Source organism: Somniosus microcephalus, chromosome 3, assembly GCF_052327205.1.
Source record: "Somniosus microcephalus isolate GS21.2 chromosome 3, FLI_Smic_1.0, whole genome shotgun sequence".
In the NCBI taxonomy this organism is placed as follows: domain Eukaryota; kingdom Metazoa; phylum Chordata; class Chondrichthyes; order Squaliformes; family Somniosidae; genus Somniosus; species Somniosus microcephalus.
The window spans coordinates 49359226-49380440 of NC_140989.1; the positions used below are offsets into that span (position 1 = coordinate 49359226).

The following is a 21215-nucleotide window of genomic DNA, read 5'->3' on the forward strand; positions in this document are numbered from 1 at the left end:
GGAAGGGATGGGGATTTCTACTCGTGCATGGGAGGGAGGTGGAAGGGATGGGGATTTCTACTCGTCCATGGGGGGAGTGGAAGGGATGGGGATTTCTACTCGTGCATGGGAGGGAGGTGGAAGGGATGGGGATTTCTACTCGTCCATGGGGGGAGTGGAAGGGATGGGGATTTCTACTCGTCCATGGGGGGAGTGGAAGGGATGGGGATTTCTACTCGTGCATTGTGGGGGGTGGAAGGGATGGGGATTTCTACTCTTGCCTGGTGGGGAGTGGAAGGGATGGGGATTTCTACTCGTGCATGGGGGGAGTGGAAGGGATGGGGGTTTCTACTCGTGCATGGGAGGGAGGTGGAAGGGATGGGGATTTCTACTCGTCCATGGGGGGAGTGGAAGGGATGGGGATTTCTACTCGTGCATTGTGGGGGGTGGAAGGGATGGGGATTTCTACTCTTGCCTGGTGGGGAGTGGAAGGGATGGGGATTTCTACTCGTCCATGGGGGGAGTGGAAGGGATGGGGATTTCTACTCTTGCCTGGTGGGGAGTGGAAGGGATGGGGATTTCTACTCTTGCCTGGTGGGGAGTGGAAGGGATGGGGATTTCTACTCGTGCATGGGGGGAGTGGAAGGGATGGGGATTTCTACTCGTGCATGGGAGGGAGGTGGAAGGGATGGGGATTTCTACTCGTCCATGGGGGGAGTGGAAGGGATGGGGATTTCTACTCGTGCATTGTGGGGGGTGGAAGGGATGGGGATTTCTACTCTTGCCTGGTGGGGAGTGGAAGGGATGGGGATTTCTACTTGTGCATGGGGGGTGGGGGTGGAAGGGATGGGGATTTCTACTCGTGCATGGGGGGTGGGGGTGGAAGGGATGGGGATTTCTACTCGTGCATGGGGGAGTGGAAGGGATGGGGATTTCTACTCGTGCATGGGGGGGGTGGAAGGGATGGGGGTTTCTACTCGTCCATGGGGGGGAGTGGAAGGGATGGGGATTTCTACTCGTCCATGGGGGGAGGTGGAAGGGATGGGGATTTATACTCTTGCCTGGGCGGTGGAGGTGGAAGGGATGGGGATTTCTACTCGTGCCTGGGCGGTGGAGGTGTAGGGATAGGTGCTAAGATTTCTGTACAGAACGGTATAGAGATTGTGGTCAGTGGAAGTGAAGTGGTCTCTGCTCACTTGATGGGGGAGGATGGAGTTGGAGGATTTCTCTTTGCTTTTTCTGCCCGGGCCTTCCACTTTCTTTCCTTGGTTTGTAGAGAAGGCTAAACTGTTGCTGCTTTCGTTTGCACACTCAGTCCTTCGTTTCTGCTAGTTTGTCACTCTATTGCTCGCTTGTGCATCATTTATTTAATCTCTAGCTATCTGAGGGGGAGGAGTGCTGAAATTTCTGCTCAGTGGGTTAGTGGTAAATCTCTCAGTGCCATGAAGTGTTGGCGCAGGTAAGACCCAATCTCTGTTCAGGGTGGGATTGGATGTGATCACTACAGAGATTAAACAATTTCTTCTGTGTTTTTATGCTTCCATCTGCACTTTTATCCTCATTTCCATGATTACTTGCCTGTGAGGGTGTTTTTAGTTGACTTGGCCAATGGCATTTTAATGGCTGTGATTCACTTTCAGCAGCTTCATGCTAATATGATACAAGGGCACATGATTTTTGACTCTCTTTTGGGTTTTTTCCTGAACAGACTACAATGTGACTTGGCAGGAATGACATATGAGGAGAGATTGGGTCGATTGGGCTTATACTCACTGGAGTTTAGAAGAATGAGAGGGGATCTCATTGAAACTTATAAAATTCTAGCAGGACTAGATGCAGGAAGGCTGTTCCCGATGGCGGGGGAGTCCAGAACCAGGGGTCACAGTCTAAGGATAAGGGGTAAGCCATTTAGGACAGAGATGAGGAGGAATTTCTTCACCCAGAGAGTGGTGAACCTGTGGAATTCTCTACCACAGAAGGCAGTTGAGGCCAATTCATTAAATATATTCAAGAAGGAGTTAGATATATTTCTTAAGGCTAAAGGGATCAAGCGATATGGGGAGAAAGCAGGGACAGGGTACTGAAATTGGATGATCAGCCATGATCTCGTTGAATGGCAGAGCAGGCTCGAGGGGCCGAATGGCCTACTCCTCCTATCTTCTATGTTTCTGTGGCTTGAATAAGAGACTGGCGCATAACCATAGAAGCTGTCCCATTCTAATCAGTCACATAATGTTGTGCTCGCAGTGCCATCTACAGGAGCTGTACCTCTGGGACCCTGAAGCCACTCGCTATATATTTTAGTATGGTGGCTGCATCTACCATTTAAATTGAACTACCATACAAAAAGTAGAAAATATTGGTGACTACATGTAACATAGAAATGACTTAATTTGACTGATCTTGTTTTACTGCATAAATACTTTTGGGCACATACAGTATCCAACCTTTGTTGGATAAATACAGTTCTAAAGTTATCAAAAAGAGGATCTGAAAGTAATTGGGAAATATTCCAATTTGCTGGAAATTCAATACATGTTGTATTTCTTGTGTGTTAATCAGGATACATGATGCCATAGTACATTCCTGATGTAATCTTACTTGAAGTATAAAGTATAGAATAAATATCTTTCCAGGAAACGGTTATATATGGAGGTGTTTGAGTACACTCGACCAATGATGCATCCAGAACCAGGCAAATTTTATCAGATTAATCCAGAAGAGTGCGAACATCCAAATCCATGGAAAGAAAGCTTTCAACAACTGGTATGGCATTATTAATTCCTTTCAGAATCTTAATCTTTTTTTCAAAATTAGTAATTGGAGATTAAGGTTTTAATTGACAGATGAAGCTCTTTCCTCTGAGGAAGGGAAGGAGAATTAAGGGTAGAACTGGGCTGTAAGTTGCACTCTCTGAATAATCATACAACAGCATATATTTTGGCAATGTGGGCGCGACAACATTAAAATAACTTCAATTAACTCCTCAGATACCATGGAGACATACCCTATTACTTCATTCACTTTGACTGCTTCACTTTAACTGGAAACATAAGAAATAAGAGCTGGAGTAGACCATTTGGCCCTTCGAGCCTGCTCCGCCATTCAACACGATCATGGATGATCTACCTCAACGCCACCTTCCCGCACTATCCCCATATCCCTTAATTCCCTTAGTTCCCAAAAACTTATCAACCTCTGTCTTGAATATACTCAACGACTGAGCATCCACAGCTCTCTGGGGTGGAGAATTCCAAAACTACTTCACCCTCTGAGTGAAGAAATTTCTCCTCATCTCAGTCCTAAATGGCCTTATTCTGTGATTGTGACCCCGTGTTCTAGATTCCCCAGCCAGGGAAACATTTTCCCAGCATTAACCCTGTCAAGCCCCTTAAGAATTTTATGTTTCAATTAGATCTCCTCATTCTTCTCAACTCTAAGGAATATAGGCCTAGTCTACTCAATCTGTCCTCATAGGGCAGTCCCCTCATCCCAGGAGCCAATCTAGTGAACCTTCGCTGCACTCCCTCTAAGGCAAGTATATCTTCCTTAGGTAAGGAGACCAGAACTGTGCACAGTACTCCAGGTGTGGCCTCACCAATGCCCTGTATAATTGTACTGAGACTTCTTTACTCTTATACTCTAATCCCTTTATAACAAAAGCTAACCTATCATTTGCTTTCCTAATTGCTTGCTGTACCTGCATGCTAACTTTCTAGATTCATGCACAAGGACACCCAGGTCCCTCTGAGTGCAAATGTTTCCCAGTCTCATTCAAAAAATATTCTGCTTTTTTGTTTTCCCTGCGAAAGTGGATAACTTCACACTTCCCCACGTTGTATTCCATTTGCTGTCTTCTTGCCCAGTCAACCTGTCTATATCTCTCTGCAGCCTTTGTGTCCTCCTCACAGCTTACTTTCCCACCTAACTTTGTATCATCAGCAAACTTTGATACGTTACACTCAGTCCCTTCATCTAAGTCATTAATATAGATTGTAAATAGCTGATGCCCAAGCACTGATCCTTGCGGTACCCCGCTAGTTACAGCCTGCCAACCTGAAAAAGTCCAGTTTATTCCTGCTCTCTGTTTTCTGTCCATTAACCAATCCTCAATCCATCCATGCTAATATATTACCCCCCAACCCCATGAGTCCATTTTGTGTAATAACCTCTTGTGTGGCACCTTATCAAATGCTTTTTGAAAATCCAAATACACTACATCCACTGGTTCCCCCTTATCCATCCTATAAGTTACATCTTCGAAAAACGAACAGATTTGTCAACACGATTTCCCTTTCATAAAACCATGTTGACTGCCTAATCATCTTATGATTTTCTAAGTGACCTGTTACCACGTCCCTAATAATAGATTCTAGCATTTTGCCTACTACTGATGTCTGGCTAACTGGCCTATAGTTCCCTTTTTTTTTTTCTTCTCTTCCTCCTTTCTTAAATAGCGGGGTTATGTTTGCTACCTTCCAATCCTTGGGGACTGTTCTGGAATCTAGGGAATTCTGGATGATTAATACCAGAGCATCCACTATCTCTGCAGCTTCCTCTTTTAAAACCCTAGGATGCAGGTCATCAGGCCCAGGGGATTTGTCACCGCTTAGTCCCATTAATTTCTCCCATACTATATCTTTACTTATACTGATTTCTTTAAGTTCCTCATTCTGCCTGGACCCTTGGTTCCCCATTATTTCCAGAATGTTTTTTGTGTCTTCTACTGTGAAAACAGATACAAAGTATTTGTTTAATGTCTGCCATTTCCTTATTCCCCATTATAATTTCTCCTGCCTCTGCCTCTAATGGGCCCACGTTTACTTTCACTAATCTCTTCCTGTTTCCATACCTATAGAAACGTTTACAATCTGTTTTTGTCTCTTGCTAATTTACTCATTCTTTTTTCTCTTTCCTTATCAATTTCTTGGTCCTCCTTTGCTGAATTTTAAAATACTTCCAATCCTCAGGTTTACTATTTTTTGGCAACATTATAAGCCTCTTCCTTTGATCTAATACTATCTTTAACTTCTCTTGTTAGCCCGGTTGGACCACTTTTCCTGTGGGGTTTTTGTGCCTTAAAGGAATGTATATTTGTTGTAAATTATGTATTAATTCTTTAAATGTTAGCCATTGCTTATCTACCATCATACCTTTTTAATGTAGTTTCCCAATCTACCTTAGCCAACTCGCCCCTCATACCTACAAGTTTGCTTTGTTTAGATTTGCTTAGTTTCAGATTTAACTAAATCATTTTCAAATTCAATATAAAATTCTATCATATCATGCTTCCCTAAAGGCCCCTTTACTACAAGGTTATTAATTAACCATTTCTCATTATACAATACTAGATCTAAAATAGCCTGTTCCCTAGTTGGTTCTCAGCATGCTGATCTAGAAAACTATTGTGTATACATTCCATGAATTCGTCCTCCATACTATTACTGCAAATTTGGTTTGTCCAGTCTATATGTAGATTAAAGTCCCCCATGATTACTGTATTACCCTTGTTACATGCGCCTCTAATTTCCTGATTTATACTCTGCCCTACATTACAACTGCCGTTTGGGGGCCTATAAACAACTCCCACCAATGTTTTCTGCCCCTTGCTGTTTCTCAGCTCCACCAAAACGTTCAATGATTGACTAATAATCACATCCAAGTCCACCTTTGTTAATGGTCATCACCTTCAGGGTGTACATGGTTGCTATTTACTTTGCAATATACATTGTCGTTTATTTACCTACACGAAGACCCGTTTGCCATTTCTTAGTTCATCTGCTTAATTGGTCCGTATCTCTTTGAATGTTGCTCTATTTTCCTTTTATTTATCACCCTGCCACATAGCTTGGGTATTATTAACAAGTGTTGTAATAGCAGAGGTACTGCCCTACAATTCATTCATTGCTAGGTACAATTTCAAAATTTGCAGATGACATGAAACTTGCAAGTGTAGTAAACAGTAAGGAAGAGATTAATAGAAAGAGGACATAGACAGGCTCGTGGAATGGGCACATGGCAGATAAAATTCAATGCAGAAAAGTGTGATGCGATACATTTTGGTAGGAAGAATGAGGAGAGACAAAAAATACATGCTAAGTGGTACAATTTTAAAGGGGGCGCAAGAAGAGAGACACATTTTTGAAGGGCAGGACAGGTTAACAAAGCGGCTAATAAAGCACATGGGATCCTGGGCTTTATAAATAGAGGCAGCGAGTACAAAAGCAAGGAAGTTATGCTAAATCTATATAAAACACTAGTTCGGCCCCCAGCTGGATTATTGTGACCAATTCTGGGCACCACACTTTAGGAAGGCTTTGGAGAGGGTACAGAAGAGATTTACTAGGATGGTTCCAGGGATGAGGGATTACATTTACGTGGATAGACTGGAGAAGCTGGTGTTGTTTTCCTTAGAGCAGAGAAGGCTAAGAGAAGATTTGATAGAGATGTTGAAAATCATGAAGGATTTAGATAGAGTAAATAAAGAGAAACTGTTTCCAATGGCTGAAGGGTCGATAACAAGAAGGCACAGATTTAAGCTGATTAGCAAAAGGGCCAGAGGCGACATGAGGAAAAATGTTTTTACGCAGCAAGTGGTTAGAATTTGGATTGCACTGCCTGATAGGGTGGTACATACAGATTCAGTAGTAGCCTTCAAAAGGGAATTGTATAAATATTTGAAGGGGAAATAATTGCAGGGATATGGGAAAAGAGAGGGGGAGTGGGACTCACTAGATTGCTCTTTGAAAGTGCCGGCGCAGACTCGATGGGCTGAATGACCTTCCGTACTTAAGCACAGAAGGAAAATCGGAACAAATCCCTTAGAATCCGCTAGTTAGTCACTGACTTACCAGACAGGTTTTTTTTTGTCATTTTTCACCACCTTGTGCATCTACCAAGCCAGTTTTCAATTCAGCAAGTTTGCTGTAGGCAACCTATTGAATATTTTTAATACTTTTTCAGTTGTACATTTGTTTTTTGTTCTGGCAGGAGTGTCGTATCAGTAATGTATGGCAAGATTCCATTATTTGAAGCATTTTATTTGATAAACAATGACCAGATTTTTTAACTGAAATGCTTCCGTGTATTGGTGTTCCACTGATTTTTTTTAACCATTATCTTTGCATTTTAGTACAAAGGAGCACATGTAAAGCCTGGATTTGCAGAACACTTTTACAGTAGCCCTGCAAGGTATAAAGGAAGAGAAAATATGTTGGTAAGGATTCTCTTTTACTTGAAATTGTATCTATTAAAATGTGTACTGTAATCTTTGAGCTAAATTGTGTCCATTTTCCTTATAGTATTATGACACAATTGAAGATGCCTTGGGAGGTGTTCAGGAAGCTCACTTTGATGGCCTTATCTTTGTACACTCCAGTACATATACTGATGAGTGGATTTATATTGAATCCCCTATTACTATGATTGGTGCAGGTAAATACAGTGAAGTAGAGAAATGATGTACAGTCTAATTTTGTAACATTGTTATTGGCAATATGATGGTGCAGAGTATTAATTCTGAAAAATAGCATTCTGTGAAGTTGCAGTGTTTAGGTTTTTGCTGATTTCTCTCTCTCACCCCCACCCCATGCTATACGATGAAGTAGTTTCATGTACTGTAGTTTAATACGCAAACATTTTTGAATTCCTAATCTGTGAAAGTGATATGAACTTTGGTGATTTGCCCTCTGGTTTTAGTTTTTGGTCTTTTCTCTAGTCTTTCTTCCCCTCCCCAAGCTATTACATGTCAAGCCCTGTCTTACAGATCATGCTGGCGAACTGATTCGTGTTACAAGGACCCTGAAATCCCTCTGAATACCAACATTTACTAGTGTCTCACCTTTTAAAAAATATTCTGCTTTTCCATTCTTCCTACCAAACTGGATAATTTCACACTTCTCCACATTATACTCCATCTGCCACCTTCTTTCTTAACGGTCTATATCCCTTTGCAGCCTCTTTGTATCCTCCTCACAGCTTACTTTCCCACCTAGCTTTGTATCGTCAGCAAACTTGGATATATTGCACTCAGTCCCCTCATCTAAATCATTGATATAGATTGTAAATAGCTGAGGCCCAAGCACTGATCCTTGTGGCACCACACTACTTATACCCTGCCATTCTGAAAATGACCCGTTTATTCCAACTCTCTCTCCTGTCCGTTAACAATCCTCAATCCATGCTAAGATGGAAGAAGTGTATTCTGCATCGATTTGTTATTTATTTCCCTTTGCCAGTAGCTTCTATTGGCTTGCTGTCACAGATTGGGGACTTGTGGGAAATCATAGGAACATCCTGTTGAACTATGCAACAGGACATTGCTGCACCAATATTTTTCAATCCTATATCATGCATAATTTTTGCAATTTTAGTTTAAGAACCTGGTGCCATTTATTACAATCACAAGATACATAGCATCACTGGTTGAGATGGTAAAAGGCAACCGTCTCCTTGGCGTAAAGGGCCACAACAAATGTAACTGAAGCCTTGTCCATCCTGTCTTCCCCTTCCCAATTCTCCCGAGTCACTCTGAGCAATGTTCATGCAACTCTTAGTTGGTTTCAGAGCCGTATTGATGGAGGTATTTAGAGCCTCTCTGCCCAGAATGTGGAACAAGGAAAAGAAAAGCTTCATCAAAACAAGTTTAATAAGATTATCTTTTCACTCTTAAACTGTGCAAGCAGGTTTCAGTTTTTAAAAACCTTGACATTGTATGTTATGAAATCCTTTGATTCAGTAAATAAGTCTACATATTATGTGCTTAAAAGACAATTGGTAATTTATCAGAAATGTTGAGCTAACTTAGTTTGCTTTGCTAAAACATTTTCAGCACCAGGCAAAGTTGCAGATAAAGTCATCATTGAAAACACTAGGGATTCTACCTTTGTATTTATGGAAGGTTCTGAGGATGCCTATGTTGGATATATGACAATTCGGGTAAGTTCTAATAGCTTTATGGGCTTAACAGCTAGTTGATAAAGGGGTTTAATAGTCTGTAATCTATAAGCAAAATCTTTTATGTGTACTTCTTCCTTCTAGTTTAACCCTGATGATAAATCAGCCCAGCACCATAATGCACACCACTGTTTGGAGATCACAGTGAACTGCAGTCCGATAATAGATCATTGCATCATTCGCAGTACATGCACAGGTCAGTGTCACCTTTGATATCTTAGTTTAGCTTACTGAGGCTGAATGCTTGGTGAGTTATTGTAACCCTAGCGTTTTATGTACAGTTCGTATTGGTTCGTTCGTGACGAGCCAACTTTAACTACCTTGGGACATATAACGGCACGATATAAATGCAAGTTGTAAAATGAGTGAACTGATGCATATTGGTTTTAATTTTAACAAGTGCATCTCCTGTGGTTTTGGCACATGGTAAATTGGAGGATATGATGTGTTTCTTGCCTGTCGGTCATCTTTGTGTTCCTGTTTCTGTCCTATGCTGCTATTGTATCTTTCCCTTCTCTGCTTAATTCTCATGGCCTGCATCTCTCCTGTTCTGCGTGCTCTTTTTTTTCATTCCATTCAAGTGAGTGATGGTGTTTGACCTGATGGATAACATGGACTGCTAGTTCCATATTCTTGGGGCGGGTATGGGGAAAATGCAGGCTCCTTCTCCATCCTCTGTAATCTGCTATCTACAGTCCTGCTCGTCTACGTTTCTGGCCTGCCCCGTTCTTGTGTTCTGTTGCGAAAAGGATCTTGGCTAATGAGAAATGGGCAGGGATTCATTCTCTGGTTTCATTTCAGCATCTATGACTAAAAAAGCATTGACGAAACTATGGTGTTGCCTTCCATTCTACTAAATATAGTCCAGGATGGCAGCAGTAATGGAACAAAAATGTGTGTACATTCCCCCCATTTCCTCCTCTTTCTCCCCTCTTTCCCCCCCCCCCCCCCCCCCCCACCTTGGTTTTCCCTAGTCACGCTTTCAGGTCTCTGCTGGTCTGGGTGAACCTTTTTATCTGAAGATGTATTAAAATGCCTGCTGTAAAAAAAAATTAAAAAATAAATAAATAAATAAAAATGTGGAAAGTTGTAGGTGAAAGTGAAATGGAGATACATTCATGATTTCAGCCTGGGATAATGTTTGTGTGTGTGTATTTTTTCCTTCTCTCTCATTCTCTCCTCCCCTAGTCTAACCCCTCACTTCAGAATAGCCTTGATCACCTTTAGTTAATTGTTTAGTATCGTGGATTCTACAGGAATCATGATGTTGGGTACTGAGTGGGTCTGAGTGACTATCCTGAGTTAATGGCCCGAAATTTGTGGTGGGTAATAACAGCGAACTAACAGCGTTTGCTGTTATTACTATGTTGAAACTGACAGCATGTGCATCTAAACGTGAAAATCCTGAAGTTGTGGTCAGTCATTCACTGCTTCGACACTGGCTGCGCTATGCCCCCCCCCCCCCGCCATAGCCGGCAATCAGTGTAATCAGGGAAATCAATGAAACTGATGAAAACTTGGGCTTTTCTGTGTTAATTTCATGGTTAAATACCCCATTAAAAGTTAGCCCTTGTTGGATGAGGTGTAACTGGGGTTTTAACAGCATATTGATACGTGTGGCACTGAAAAACTAATTTTAATTTTGTGGAGTGTCAAATTTCTCCATTATGCTAATTTAAAATATTTTTTAAACATTTGTTCATATTTATTTCAGGTTTACCTTTCCCCCCCCATGTGAGAGCCCCAATCTTTGTTTTGCTCTCTAATATTTTTTTAAAAGTCTGCATAAAAGCAACTTCTTGGTCGCTGTTTCTGAGAATTCTGCATTGTGATCAGCTGCTTAGACCGCTTTTGACGTCACAGCAGCATCGTATCAGGGATCCCCATTATACTACACTGATCTGAATCGCATATCAAGAAAGGCAAACTTCTTGCCACATAAATGGCGAGATCTTTGTGGGCAGCTTTCCTCGGGGCCAGCGTCTAACACCTTTGCTTTGCCGCTGGCGGCAAATTCTGGGCCTCTTGTTTCTTTTCCTTTCCCTGGGGAAATCTCCTGGTCTCTTGATGATTGCCTCTCCTTGATGGCATAGTGAAGATCAAAGAATTTGCTATGTGTGGCCTGAGAGCCATTGTAATTTGCTACCTTAGTACTTTGAATAAATAAAAATTTTTTAGCAAAAAAACCCAAATTGGAGCTCTGGGTTACATCACCATGACACGTTCCTGATCCACTATCGTGGGTATCACTGCAGCTGTTGCTTTGTTAGTGTACTTTAGGTTGTGTGGTTATCACTTCCAAATTGGTGCTGGCTTCATTTAATTAAAATTGGATGTACTGTACTCATGAAATGCAGATCTTCTGGCTCCTTCACAGAACTTTAAATTGATAAACCAGCCTGTTCGTAACCTTGGAGTCCTGTATGACCCTGTATCCACCATCACAAAGACCACTTCCATCAACCTCTGCAACATCGCCTGTCTCTGCCCCTACCTCAACCCATCTGCTACTGAAATCCTAACCTGCACATTCAAGCCCTCTTGACCAGCCTCCCACGCCCACCCTCCGTAAATTTAAGCTCACCCAAAACTTTGCTGTCAGTATCCTATCCTGCTCACCAATCACCCCTGTCTCCACTGACTGACATTGGCTTTGGGCCCCCTATACCTCCGATTTAAAGTTCGCATCCTGGTGTTTAAAGCCCTTCCTGGGCTTGCTCCTGTCTGTCTTTATATTTCCCTACCCGAGGCTTCATTCCTCGGGTGCCAGCCTCTTGTGTATCCCCTCTCCCGCTCCTCCTTCATGACCCTCCTTAATACCCACCTCTTTGGCCTTGCTTTTGGTTACCCCATCTAACATCTCCTCCTTTAGCTTGTGCCCTTTTTTATTTAAAAAAAAAAAAAAAAAAAAAAAAATTTACGCCTCTGAAGCCTTTTGGGATGTTTTGGAGTGTTCAAGGCACTATACAAATGCAAGTTGCTGAATATAAAGCGTTTCATTTCTATGTATTTTCAGAAAACCAAAAAGGAATGAACATTAACATGGATTTGAAATTTATATAGTGCCTAAAGTTAGTGTCTATATTCATTCCAGAAATTACTAATTCCTGTTGAAACAGTAAAAATTGATTGCTATACAATTCTTTGTTACAGTTGGCTCTGCTGTGTGTGTCAGTGGCCAGGGAGCATCCCCTACTATCAAGCACTGCAACATTAGTGATTGTGAAAATGTTGGGTTATATATAACAGATCATGCACAGGTATGATAATCCATAACAAAGGTTACTTTTTCTTTTACAAATAATTTTGTTTTTTGCCCATAGCTTAGTATAATCTTTTTATTTCATAGGGAATTTATGAGGACAATGAGATTTCAAACAATGCTCTTGCTGGAATCTGGGTAAAAAACCATGGAAATCCCATCATCAGGAGAAATCAAATTCACCATGGGCGTGATGTTGGGGTCTTCACATTTGATCATGGCATGGTAACTCTTACTACTTTCAATAAGAATTTGATAGTTGATGAATGGGGTAATTACTGCAGTATGGTTTAATAAACAGAGTGAGTGTTCAGGCTGGGATATGACAATTCATCAGAATTTGAACTGGAAGAATCTGTTCTCTAAGGGTATGCTCTGATATGTTAGTATGGATGTTGACCACTGGCATTCCTAATGGTGCTGTGCTTTTTTTCCCCCCAAATGAAACCATTTGATTTCATGTATACCAGCTAGAAATAGTGTACTGAAAATTCAATTCTTCTGCAAACGTACAAATTTCATGCTACCATAACAGAGATCTACCATCTCTGAGACCCCCTTCTGGTACACCATTTGCAGAGAATATCAATTTAATTGCTTGAAAAACGGATTTATTATTGGTATTTGTCAAAAGGGATGGACTTCCTAGAATAATAGTCCACTGTCAAATATTTAATTTGTATTCAGAGATTTGAAGCAACTTTGTCTTGATTGTGCAGTAACCAAATTAAGGTTGATTTGGATCTGCTTTATTGCTAATGTTGATAGTGGTAAATGAAGCTTTCACTAGTTTGCATTTATTCTGTCCGTCTCGCCAGTGCTAAACGTCAAGCTTCTTGGCATTTTTTAGTACTAAGCAATGTTCCCTCTAATTTTTTTTGGGTGCGAGGCCCCTTTAACGGGCTGCGTGGCCCATTCAAATCTCAGCGGATGCGTGGTTTTTTCCATCGCAAAGCCGGCAAGCAGCCTGCACAGGACCTCCAGACCGCTGCACGGTCTAACTGGAACATTGGTACTAAGATGTCAATTGTGAATTTTCTGTAACAATCCTTTACATAGATTGTGAGGAACTACAATTCTACTGTTTGAAAACTAGACCTTGCTCGCTGATAATTTAACGCTTAATTCCAGTGGTTTACAACTGCGTTCAAGCATAACTGCTTTTGCTTGGCTATTCATTTTGTAGTCTCTTGGAGAATTTTCATATCTCTCTCATTCAAATTCCCCTGTCCTATTTGCTAAGTTTCTCTTTAGACAGTGGAACTGATGCTACCAAGCTCTGCATAAAATGCTGTTGCTTTTTCACTGGTACCATCTATACTAGTGGCTTGTAACAAGGTTTTGGCTACATAAAATAATTTTCCGGGAATGTGCACTATATGGATCATTTGAGCGAGATGCATAGGCTGTTGTTTTCCAGTCATTTCTGGAGCAGTGCAGCACCTGGCCTACGTGTCTGCACTGGTCTTTTATCATTCTTTTCAAGATCCCCAAAAGTCTAGGTTTTTTTCACATCCTAAAAGGTATCTTTTCAGATGTCTTGCATTTCAACACTTGACCATAATTTTTTTCCTGCTCATGGAACCATGACCTTGTTTTTTAAGCAACATTTTTAAAGCTGCTGATCTGGTAGATTGACATGTACCTACATGTTGGGGGAATGGGCGGATACGTGGCAGATGCACTATAATGTGGATAAATGCGAGGTTATCCACTTTGGGGGTAAAAACAGGAGGGTAGATTATTATCTAAATGGCAATAGATTGGGAGATGGGGAAGTGCAGAGGGACCTGGGTGTTCTTGTGCACCAGTCACTGAAGGAGAGCATGCAGGTGCAACAGGCGATTAAGAAGGCAAATGGTATGTTGGCCTTCATATCAAGGGGGTTCGAGTATAGGAATAGGGATACCTTACTACAGCTGTACAAGGTGCTGGTGAGACCGCATCTGGAGTATTGTGTACAGTTTTGGTCGCCCCATCTGCGGAAGGATGTTCTTGCCATGGAAAGAGTGCAGCGGCGATTCACCAGGCTGATACCTGGAATGGCGGGAATGACCTACGAGGAGAGATTGAATAGTTTGGGCTTGTACTCACTGGAGTTTAGAAGATTGAGAGGGGATCTCATCGAAACATATAAAATTATGGCAGGCCTGGACAGGCTGAATTCAGAGAGAATGTTTCCAATGGCAGGGGAGCACAGAACCAGGGGCCACAGTCTAAAAATAGCGGGCAAATCATTTAAAACAGAGATGAGGAAGAATTTCTTCACTCAAAGAGTGGTGAGCCTGTGGAATTCCCTGCCACAGAGGGCTGTGAAGGCTAATTCAATAAATATTTTCAAGAGAGAATTGGATATATTTCTGAAGGCTAAGGGGATTAAGGGTTACGGAGAAAAGGCGGGGACGGGGTACTGAACTGGTAAGATCAGCTAAGATCTCAGATGAAGATCAGCCATGATCTCATTGAATGGCGGAGCAGGCTCGAAGGGCCGAATGGCCTACTCCTGTTCCTATCTCTATGTTTCTATGTTTCTATGTTACATCAACAATTCATCATTCCACGATATAGTTCCCCCCGCTGTGGTTTTTTACTGACTTGGTATCATTTAGACGGGTCTCCTAATTCACACTGAACACATTCTTGTCGTTATTGATATTCAGTTTGCCTACAATGCAAGTGACTGCATTTCAAAAGCAATTTATAAACACAAGTCAGTCTTTCTTTGTCTTCTGGCTGTTCCTAGCACATGCTTGAGTCTGGTATGTTCTTGCTGAATGGATTCCTAAACAATGGTGCAGTCTGTGCTGTGTCAGCTACATCTATGTGCTTAAGCATTGAATGGATGATAGGATGGAGATAGCTATACCTTCCAAAGTATACATTGAGGTACACGGGTGTGAATTTGCAACATTAAGGTGTATTTGCCAAAGTATACTGAAAACACATCAGTTCCAGCAAACTGACATTTTTTCTCATGTAAGTAATTTAGTGTTTTCTATAAAGCTTTGTTCAGATTACATGGATCGAGAGACACTGTTCATTTGGTTTTTGCACCATCATTAAGGAGCTAACATATTTTGGTCGGCTCGTCAACTTTTGTAATTGTGCCAAGTGATTGGCCCAGAATTTGCAGTGGGTAATAACAGCGAACGAACAGCGTTCGCTGTTATTACCCCTTTGAAACGGACCACAACTTCAGGATTTCTGCGTTAGGATGCACGTGCACTAAATCCTGAACGTGAAAATCCTGAAGTTATGGTCAGTCATTCACTGCTCCGACACTGGCTGTGCTGTGGCCCCAACCGACCCTATAGCCGGCAATCAATGTAATCAGGGAAATCAGTGAAACTCACAAACTTGGGCTTTTCTGCGGTAATATCGCTGTTAAATACCCCATTAAAAGTTACACCTTGTTGGATTAAGTGTCTCTATGATTTTAACAGCATATTGACTGCTAAACAAACGTGGCCCTGAAAAACTAAAATTAATTTTGTGGAGTGTCAAATTTCTCCAATAAAAATTTCAATTTATATATTTTTTTAAAGTTTGTTCATATTTATTTCAGGTCTACCTTTTCCCCAATGTGAGAGCCCCAATCTTTGTTTAGTGCGCTAACATTTTAAAAAGTCAGAATAAAAGGAGCTTTTTCACTTCCTGGTGCCCTGTCTGAGAATTCTACATTGTGAATTCTGCTGCTTAGACAGCTTGTTGATGTCCCAGTAACTTGACCGTTGGAATTCCCACTATACTGCAGTGATCTCAATTTCACGCCGAACAAGGCAAACTTCTTGCTACAGAGATTGAGATCTTTTTGGGCAGCTTTCTTTGGGGCCAGCAGCGAACACCTTGGCTTCGTCGCTGACCGTGAATTACGGGTCATTGTGTTCTTAGTTCTTTGCATTGTCTAAATGATTTGAGGCAAATGGCCAAAACTTTGAAACAAATTATTAGTTGAATCCTTGGGCTGGATTTTGCAGGGGGTCAGCGAGCGCGATCGGTGGCGGGTATGGTGGGAAAGTTCCCCCCCCCCCCCCCCCCCCCCCCCCAAAAGCATGTCGGGACTCCTCTGTGAACCTGCCGCCACGTGCCTTTACCAAATGTCAGTTCTATCAGCGCTGAGCAGACCTGACACGCAGCGGTGGGGGGGGGGGAGCAAATTAAAATCATTAGTGGCTTCTTTACAGCCACTTATCAATGGTTTTTCCCCAGCTTTTTGGATTTGACAGGTCGCCCACCAGTTTCCCGCTGTGTCTAGACCTCGTCTGTAAAGCTGAGACGGGAAGTCAGTGACCATTGAATCAGCTGATGAGCTGACAGCTTCAAATGTCAAGTCAAAGCTCCCAGCTGATTCAGATATCTTCCCTTAGCCACTAGCTTCTCGAAACTGCATTTCCACTTCAGAGTCAGGATGCTGCAAGTCTTTACACAAGTCTCATTACCTCCCACCATTGACCGATCGATTCCATCATTTTTACTTCACCTGCCATCTATTCCATCAGCATAGGTGCCCTTTATACTCTTTCACCTTGGTCCTCAGAATCCCACCACGATCAGCCCCAATACCAGCATCACCAGGCACACCAGCAGCACCAACTTTCTCCGCAATCAACTGATGCTGCACAGCACACAGGGCATCAGCACCCAGTGATGGCCTCACCATGGCCAGATTTACTTCACTTGATGCTGTACACCCTGGCTGCCACATGATGCGCCAGGTTGGCACCACCCCACACCAACACCATAAAGCATCTCTACAATGCCCAAGCCATTCCTTTCACACTAACCACCATTGTGAGGGGTACCATTATGTCTCACCATTCACTGCAACTCACTAAGCCACTTCCAAAGGTGCACACAGATCTGTCCAAGAATGCAAAGTTTTGAAAATAAAGGTTTCCATGTTTGACAGCACATTAACAGAAACTTTACATGAACATTGGCTAAAACACCCAAGTGCCTACCCTTGTGTGTTGTTAGTTGGTATGATTGGACTAGGGTGAGTGTGAGGGGTGGTTAGTGAGATGGGGATGTGATAATGTAGATAGAGGGGGATGGGTGGAGGTCCAAGGCAAGTTGGTGTGAGTAAGGATGTGCAGGAGTAGGGTAGGGAGGGCAAAGTGATGGGGATGTGATGAGAGGCACAGCAGGATGAGGTTGAATGTGACTTTGTACTAACGTTTTGTGATCTACTGAGATAATTGAAAGGTTTGCAGCACTGCACCCAGGTCCTCCTGACCACATTCCCTGCTTGTGCCCTCCTTTGCAATGTGCAACCAGGCTGTGTTGATCTCTTGGGGAGGTCTCTTCTGCTCATGGTAAGGGAAGAGGACCCCCCTGTGTGCTCTGACTCCCTCCATAATCATATGGAGGGAGGCCTGGGTGTAGCCCTGCATCTCTGTGCAGTGCTTGTCCGTCTTTGTAGCACCTCAATGCTGTAGAACACTGACAGCGCAAATGTCAAAAGAAAGTTGGCCATGGTCCCTTTAAGGAAACCGGCGGATGCCATGTCATCAAATGACATCACCAGACCCGCTTCCTCTAATTGGTTGGCAAATGCGCTGGGCGGGCTCAACGAGCCCAATCAGGAAAATCATTTCCGAGGCCAGGATGGAGCCATCAACGGGGTCAGGACCCGCCACCGATGTTGCCTGCCATGGAACCGCTGAGGTTTGTAAAATGGCGGCCTTTGTGTCGGCTTCTCAGCCACATCTCTAGGCTATGTTTGCTTCATCATTTGCATTCTTTTACAATGCTTGAGTCCTGGTAATGAAAGCAACACATAACAGTGTACGCATTTCACTATCGTGCATTCACCAACATGTCATTATCAGGATATACTTTGTTTACTTGGCATAGATCTGAGTTTTGGTTTCCCAGGCAGGTTCTCATGGGCTTGGCCTCTTGTGATGCAAAACTTCAGGGTGTGACATTTTTCTTTGCTGATCTAAAGAGGATCCACAAAAAAACTGCTCTGTTATTCCTGCTGACTCAGCATTCTTGATGTACTTTTGGCATTGGTAGTGATTTGCTCACACTGGCAAAATGATTTTTCAGCAGCAACTGGTCATTAATTTTACTCACTGGCTATTTCATGCAACACCTGTCTTTTTTCAAGAACTCACTTAATTCTGTAGTTTTAGTACTTGGTGACTCCTCATCAAATGTACTGTTGCCGCTTTTCACTTATGACTGATCTGTTGCTCAACAAATTTATTTTTGTAAATGTTAAATCAACAAATGGGGGCAATATTATGGTTCAGCTGCAGCGTTGAATACTATGCAGCAAATTTAGAACACATCTAGTCTCGCTGGAATTCAGTAATTGGCTATATGAACAAAAAATCTAGTGAACAACCATGTTAATTTCAGAGTCTGGTTAAATTTGTCAGGATTGTTCTTTCCCTACTGCTGAAGGCATCTTTAGGTTTATAACTTCCATAATGGCTTTACACAACAATTTTAAACAAAAATGGTTAGCTAAATATTCGAGTGTTTTGAAAATGCACGCATCTTTTTCAGGAAAATGTGATCTTTTATCTTGTGTCAGCTGTGACTCTGTTGGTAGCATCCTCGCCTCTGAGTCAGAAGGTTGTGGGCTGAAGTCCCACTCCAGCAACGTGAGCACAAAAATCGAGGCTGACACTAGTGCAGTACTGAGGGACTGCTGCACAGTCTGATGAGACATTAAACACAGACCCCATCTGCTCTCTCAGGTGGATGTAAAAGATCCCATGGCACTATTTCGAAGAAGAGCAGGGGAGTTATCCCTAGTGTCCTGGCCAATATTTATCCTTCAATCAACATCACTTTTATATAAAAAAAAAAGAGATTATCTGGTCATTATCACATTGCTGTTTGTGGGAGCTTGCTGTGCGCAGATTGGCTACTGCATTTCCCACATTACAACAGTGCCGTACACTTCAAAAGGTGCTGCATTGGCTGTAAAGCGCTTTGTGACGTCGGTGGTCGTGAAAGGCGCTATATAAATGCAAGTCTGTCTGTCTTTCTATCTGAGGGCTGTTCTCTGTGTGGAAGTGCAATACCCAGACTACTATTTTAAGGAAGGAGTCTTGCCATCATAACACTTTTTAAAAATTGCACCATTACAAAGTATTATGCTTAACCTGAACATTGATATTGCCTATTTTAAATTTCTGTTTTCATTTTTGGAACTATTTCAATGGAAAATAATTTTGGCTTGGATCTCTTTTTGACAATGTATTGGAAACTGAATTCACATTAGTTGATACCATGGTTAACCAAGAATGCTCATATGTACTCTATTGGATTAACAACTTCTCCAAGTGACGATGCTGATGAATCAGCTTAAAAAGTTGTTAAATTTTATGCTTATCTATTTATTGTGCACGTGTTGCTTCTGAAAGCAGATTTTTGCCGCTTCTGTCTCGTGTTAGTAAAAGCCCATGTTTATAGCCTAGGCCAGTTCCCCCAACCGGAGGGAAAAAGCCACTTTTTAGGCTCTGGACAAGCCTCCTCCCATTCACTCTACACAAACGCCAACCTCATCCAGAATTTCACAGTAGCTTCTGATCACCGATGACCCCCATCTCCATCTCCCAATACATGTACATAATTTTTATATGGCCACTGTCAGCCTGATTGTCACTTCAGTTCCTCTTTCTGCCATAACTGAAGCAGATTTCAGACCGTTATAGGCACCATAGCTCCTACACAAAACTAAATCTGGGTAAATGAAAAGTATGGGAAAAAAAAGTTTTTAAAAAAACTGTGCATGCACCTTTTTTTGAAACTTTTTTGTACTTTTTATTCCCCCAGATTTAAACAGTTTGGTACAGCAACTAAAGTACAGGTAAGTGGACTTAAAAACGGACTTAGTTTTGCTACTGGGAGAAACAGGTAGGCTGGGGGTGCCTGTGTTTTTTGGCTGCTGCTGACTTTCACTGCAACAACCAGAGCACTTACAATGCTCTTAATATAGAAAATGACCCAAGATGGCAGGAGAAGTCGTCAAACATCCAGGAAGAGTTTGGGGAGGTGTCTGAAGGGGTGCTCAAAGTAGATTTAGAGAAGTTTTTTGAAGATGGGGTAAGATGTAGCAAGGCAGATAGATTTTGGGACAAAATTTGAGTATAAAGGTGAGATAGTTTAAGACTCCACTACTAATGGTGAAACGTGGAGGGAGCACGCAGTACACCAAATTTGGTAAAATGGCAGGTGAGTTAGGACACAGATAGTGGAGGCACGTTTTTGCGAAGCCTTCTAGGGATGTGTAGATCAGGGCTAGAATTTTTGAAGTCCGTGTATTGGGGGATGGAGATGGGGGTCATCGGTGATCAGAAGCTAATGTGAAATTCTGGATGAGGTTGGAGTTTGTGTAGACTGAATGGGAGGAGGCTTGTCCAGAGCCCAAACACCAGCATGGACCAGTTGGGCCAAATGGCCTGTTTCTGTGCTGTATATTCTATGTAATTCGAGGAGGCATTGGAGAAATAGAGGCTGAATGTGATGAGGATTTGTGGGGGTGGTGGTGAACCTTTGGATGTGAAATTAGGCTGTCTTGGGAATGAAGCTGATGTGAGGGTTGAACAGGAGATCAAAATTGCACACTATCTGGTTCAGTCTGAGTGAGCTGCTAAGAAAGATGATGGAATTAGGGGCTAAGATGGTTTCATTCCTGCCAGTGTTTAGGTGGGGAAAGTTTTGGCTTGTTCATGACATGGGGTTGGACAGCGCAGTTACAGTCATGAAATTGCAGGTGGTGATGGAGAGGTAAAGTTGGCACTTGTCGGCCTACATAAGAAAGCTGAACCTATGCTTGTAGGTAATGGTGCTGAGAAGCAGCCTGTAGATGAAGACGAGGAGAGCGCCAGGGATGGAATGTTGGAGCACTCGATGATCATGCAAGCACAGGAGGCTAAGACATTACAGGAGATGTGATGGTTACATTGGGGCAGATTGGATCGGAACCTGGAAGGAAAGGATTGAAGGATGATGGAGTGGTCAACCACCTTGAAGGCTGCAGAGAAGTTGAAAAGGG

At 42.4% G+C, this 21215-nt stretch overlaps 1 protein-coding gene across 4 annotated transcripts in view; it reads left to right on the top strand.

Annotated features, from left to right (window-relative positions):
- The window catches only part of fbxo11b (F-box protein 11b), a 153061-nt gene that overhangs the window by 103925 nt on the left and 27921 nt on the right, over positions 1-21215 (top strand). For all 4 annotated transcript variants that reach the window (XM_085980364.1, XM_085980365.1, XM_085980366.1 and 1 more), the window contains exons 5-11: positions 2616-2745; positions 7112-7195; positions 7281-7413; positions 8810-8916; positions 9019-9130; positions 12088-12194; positions 12284-12421. In XM_085980364.1, the coding sequence (XP_085836490.1) occupies positions 2616-2745; positions 7112-7195; positions 7281-7413; positions 8810-8916; positions 9019-9130; positions 12088-12194; positions 12284-12421 (811 nt within the window). The remainder of the gene's footprint in view (positions 1-2615; positions 2746-7111; positions 7196-7280; positions 7414-8809; positions 8917-9018; positions 9131-12087; positions 12195-12283; positions 12422-21215) is intronic.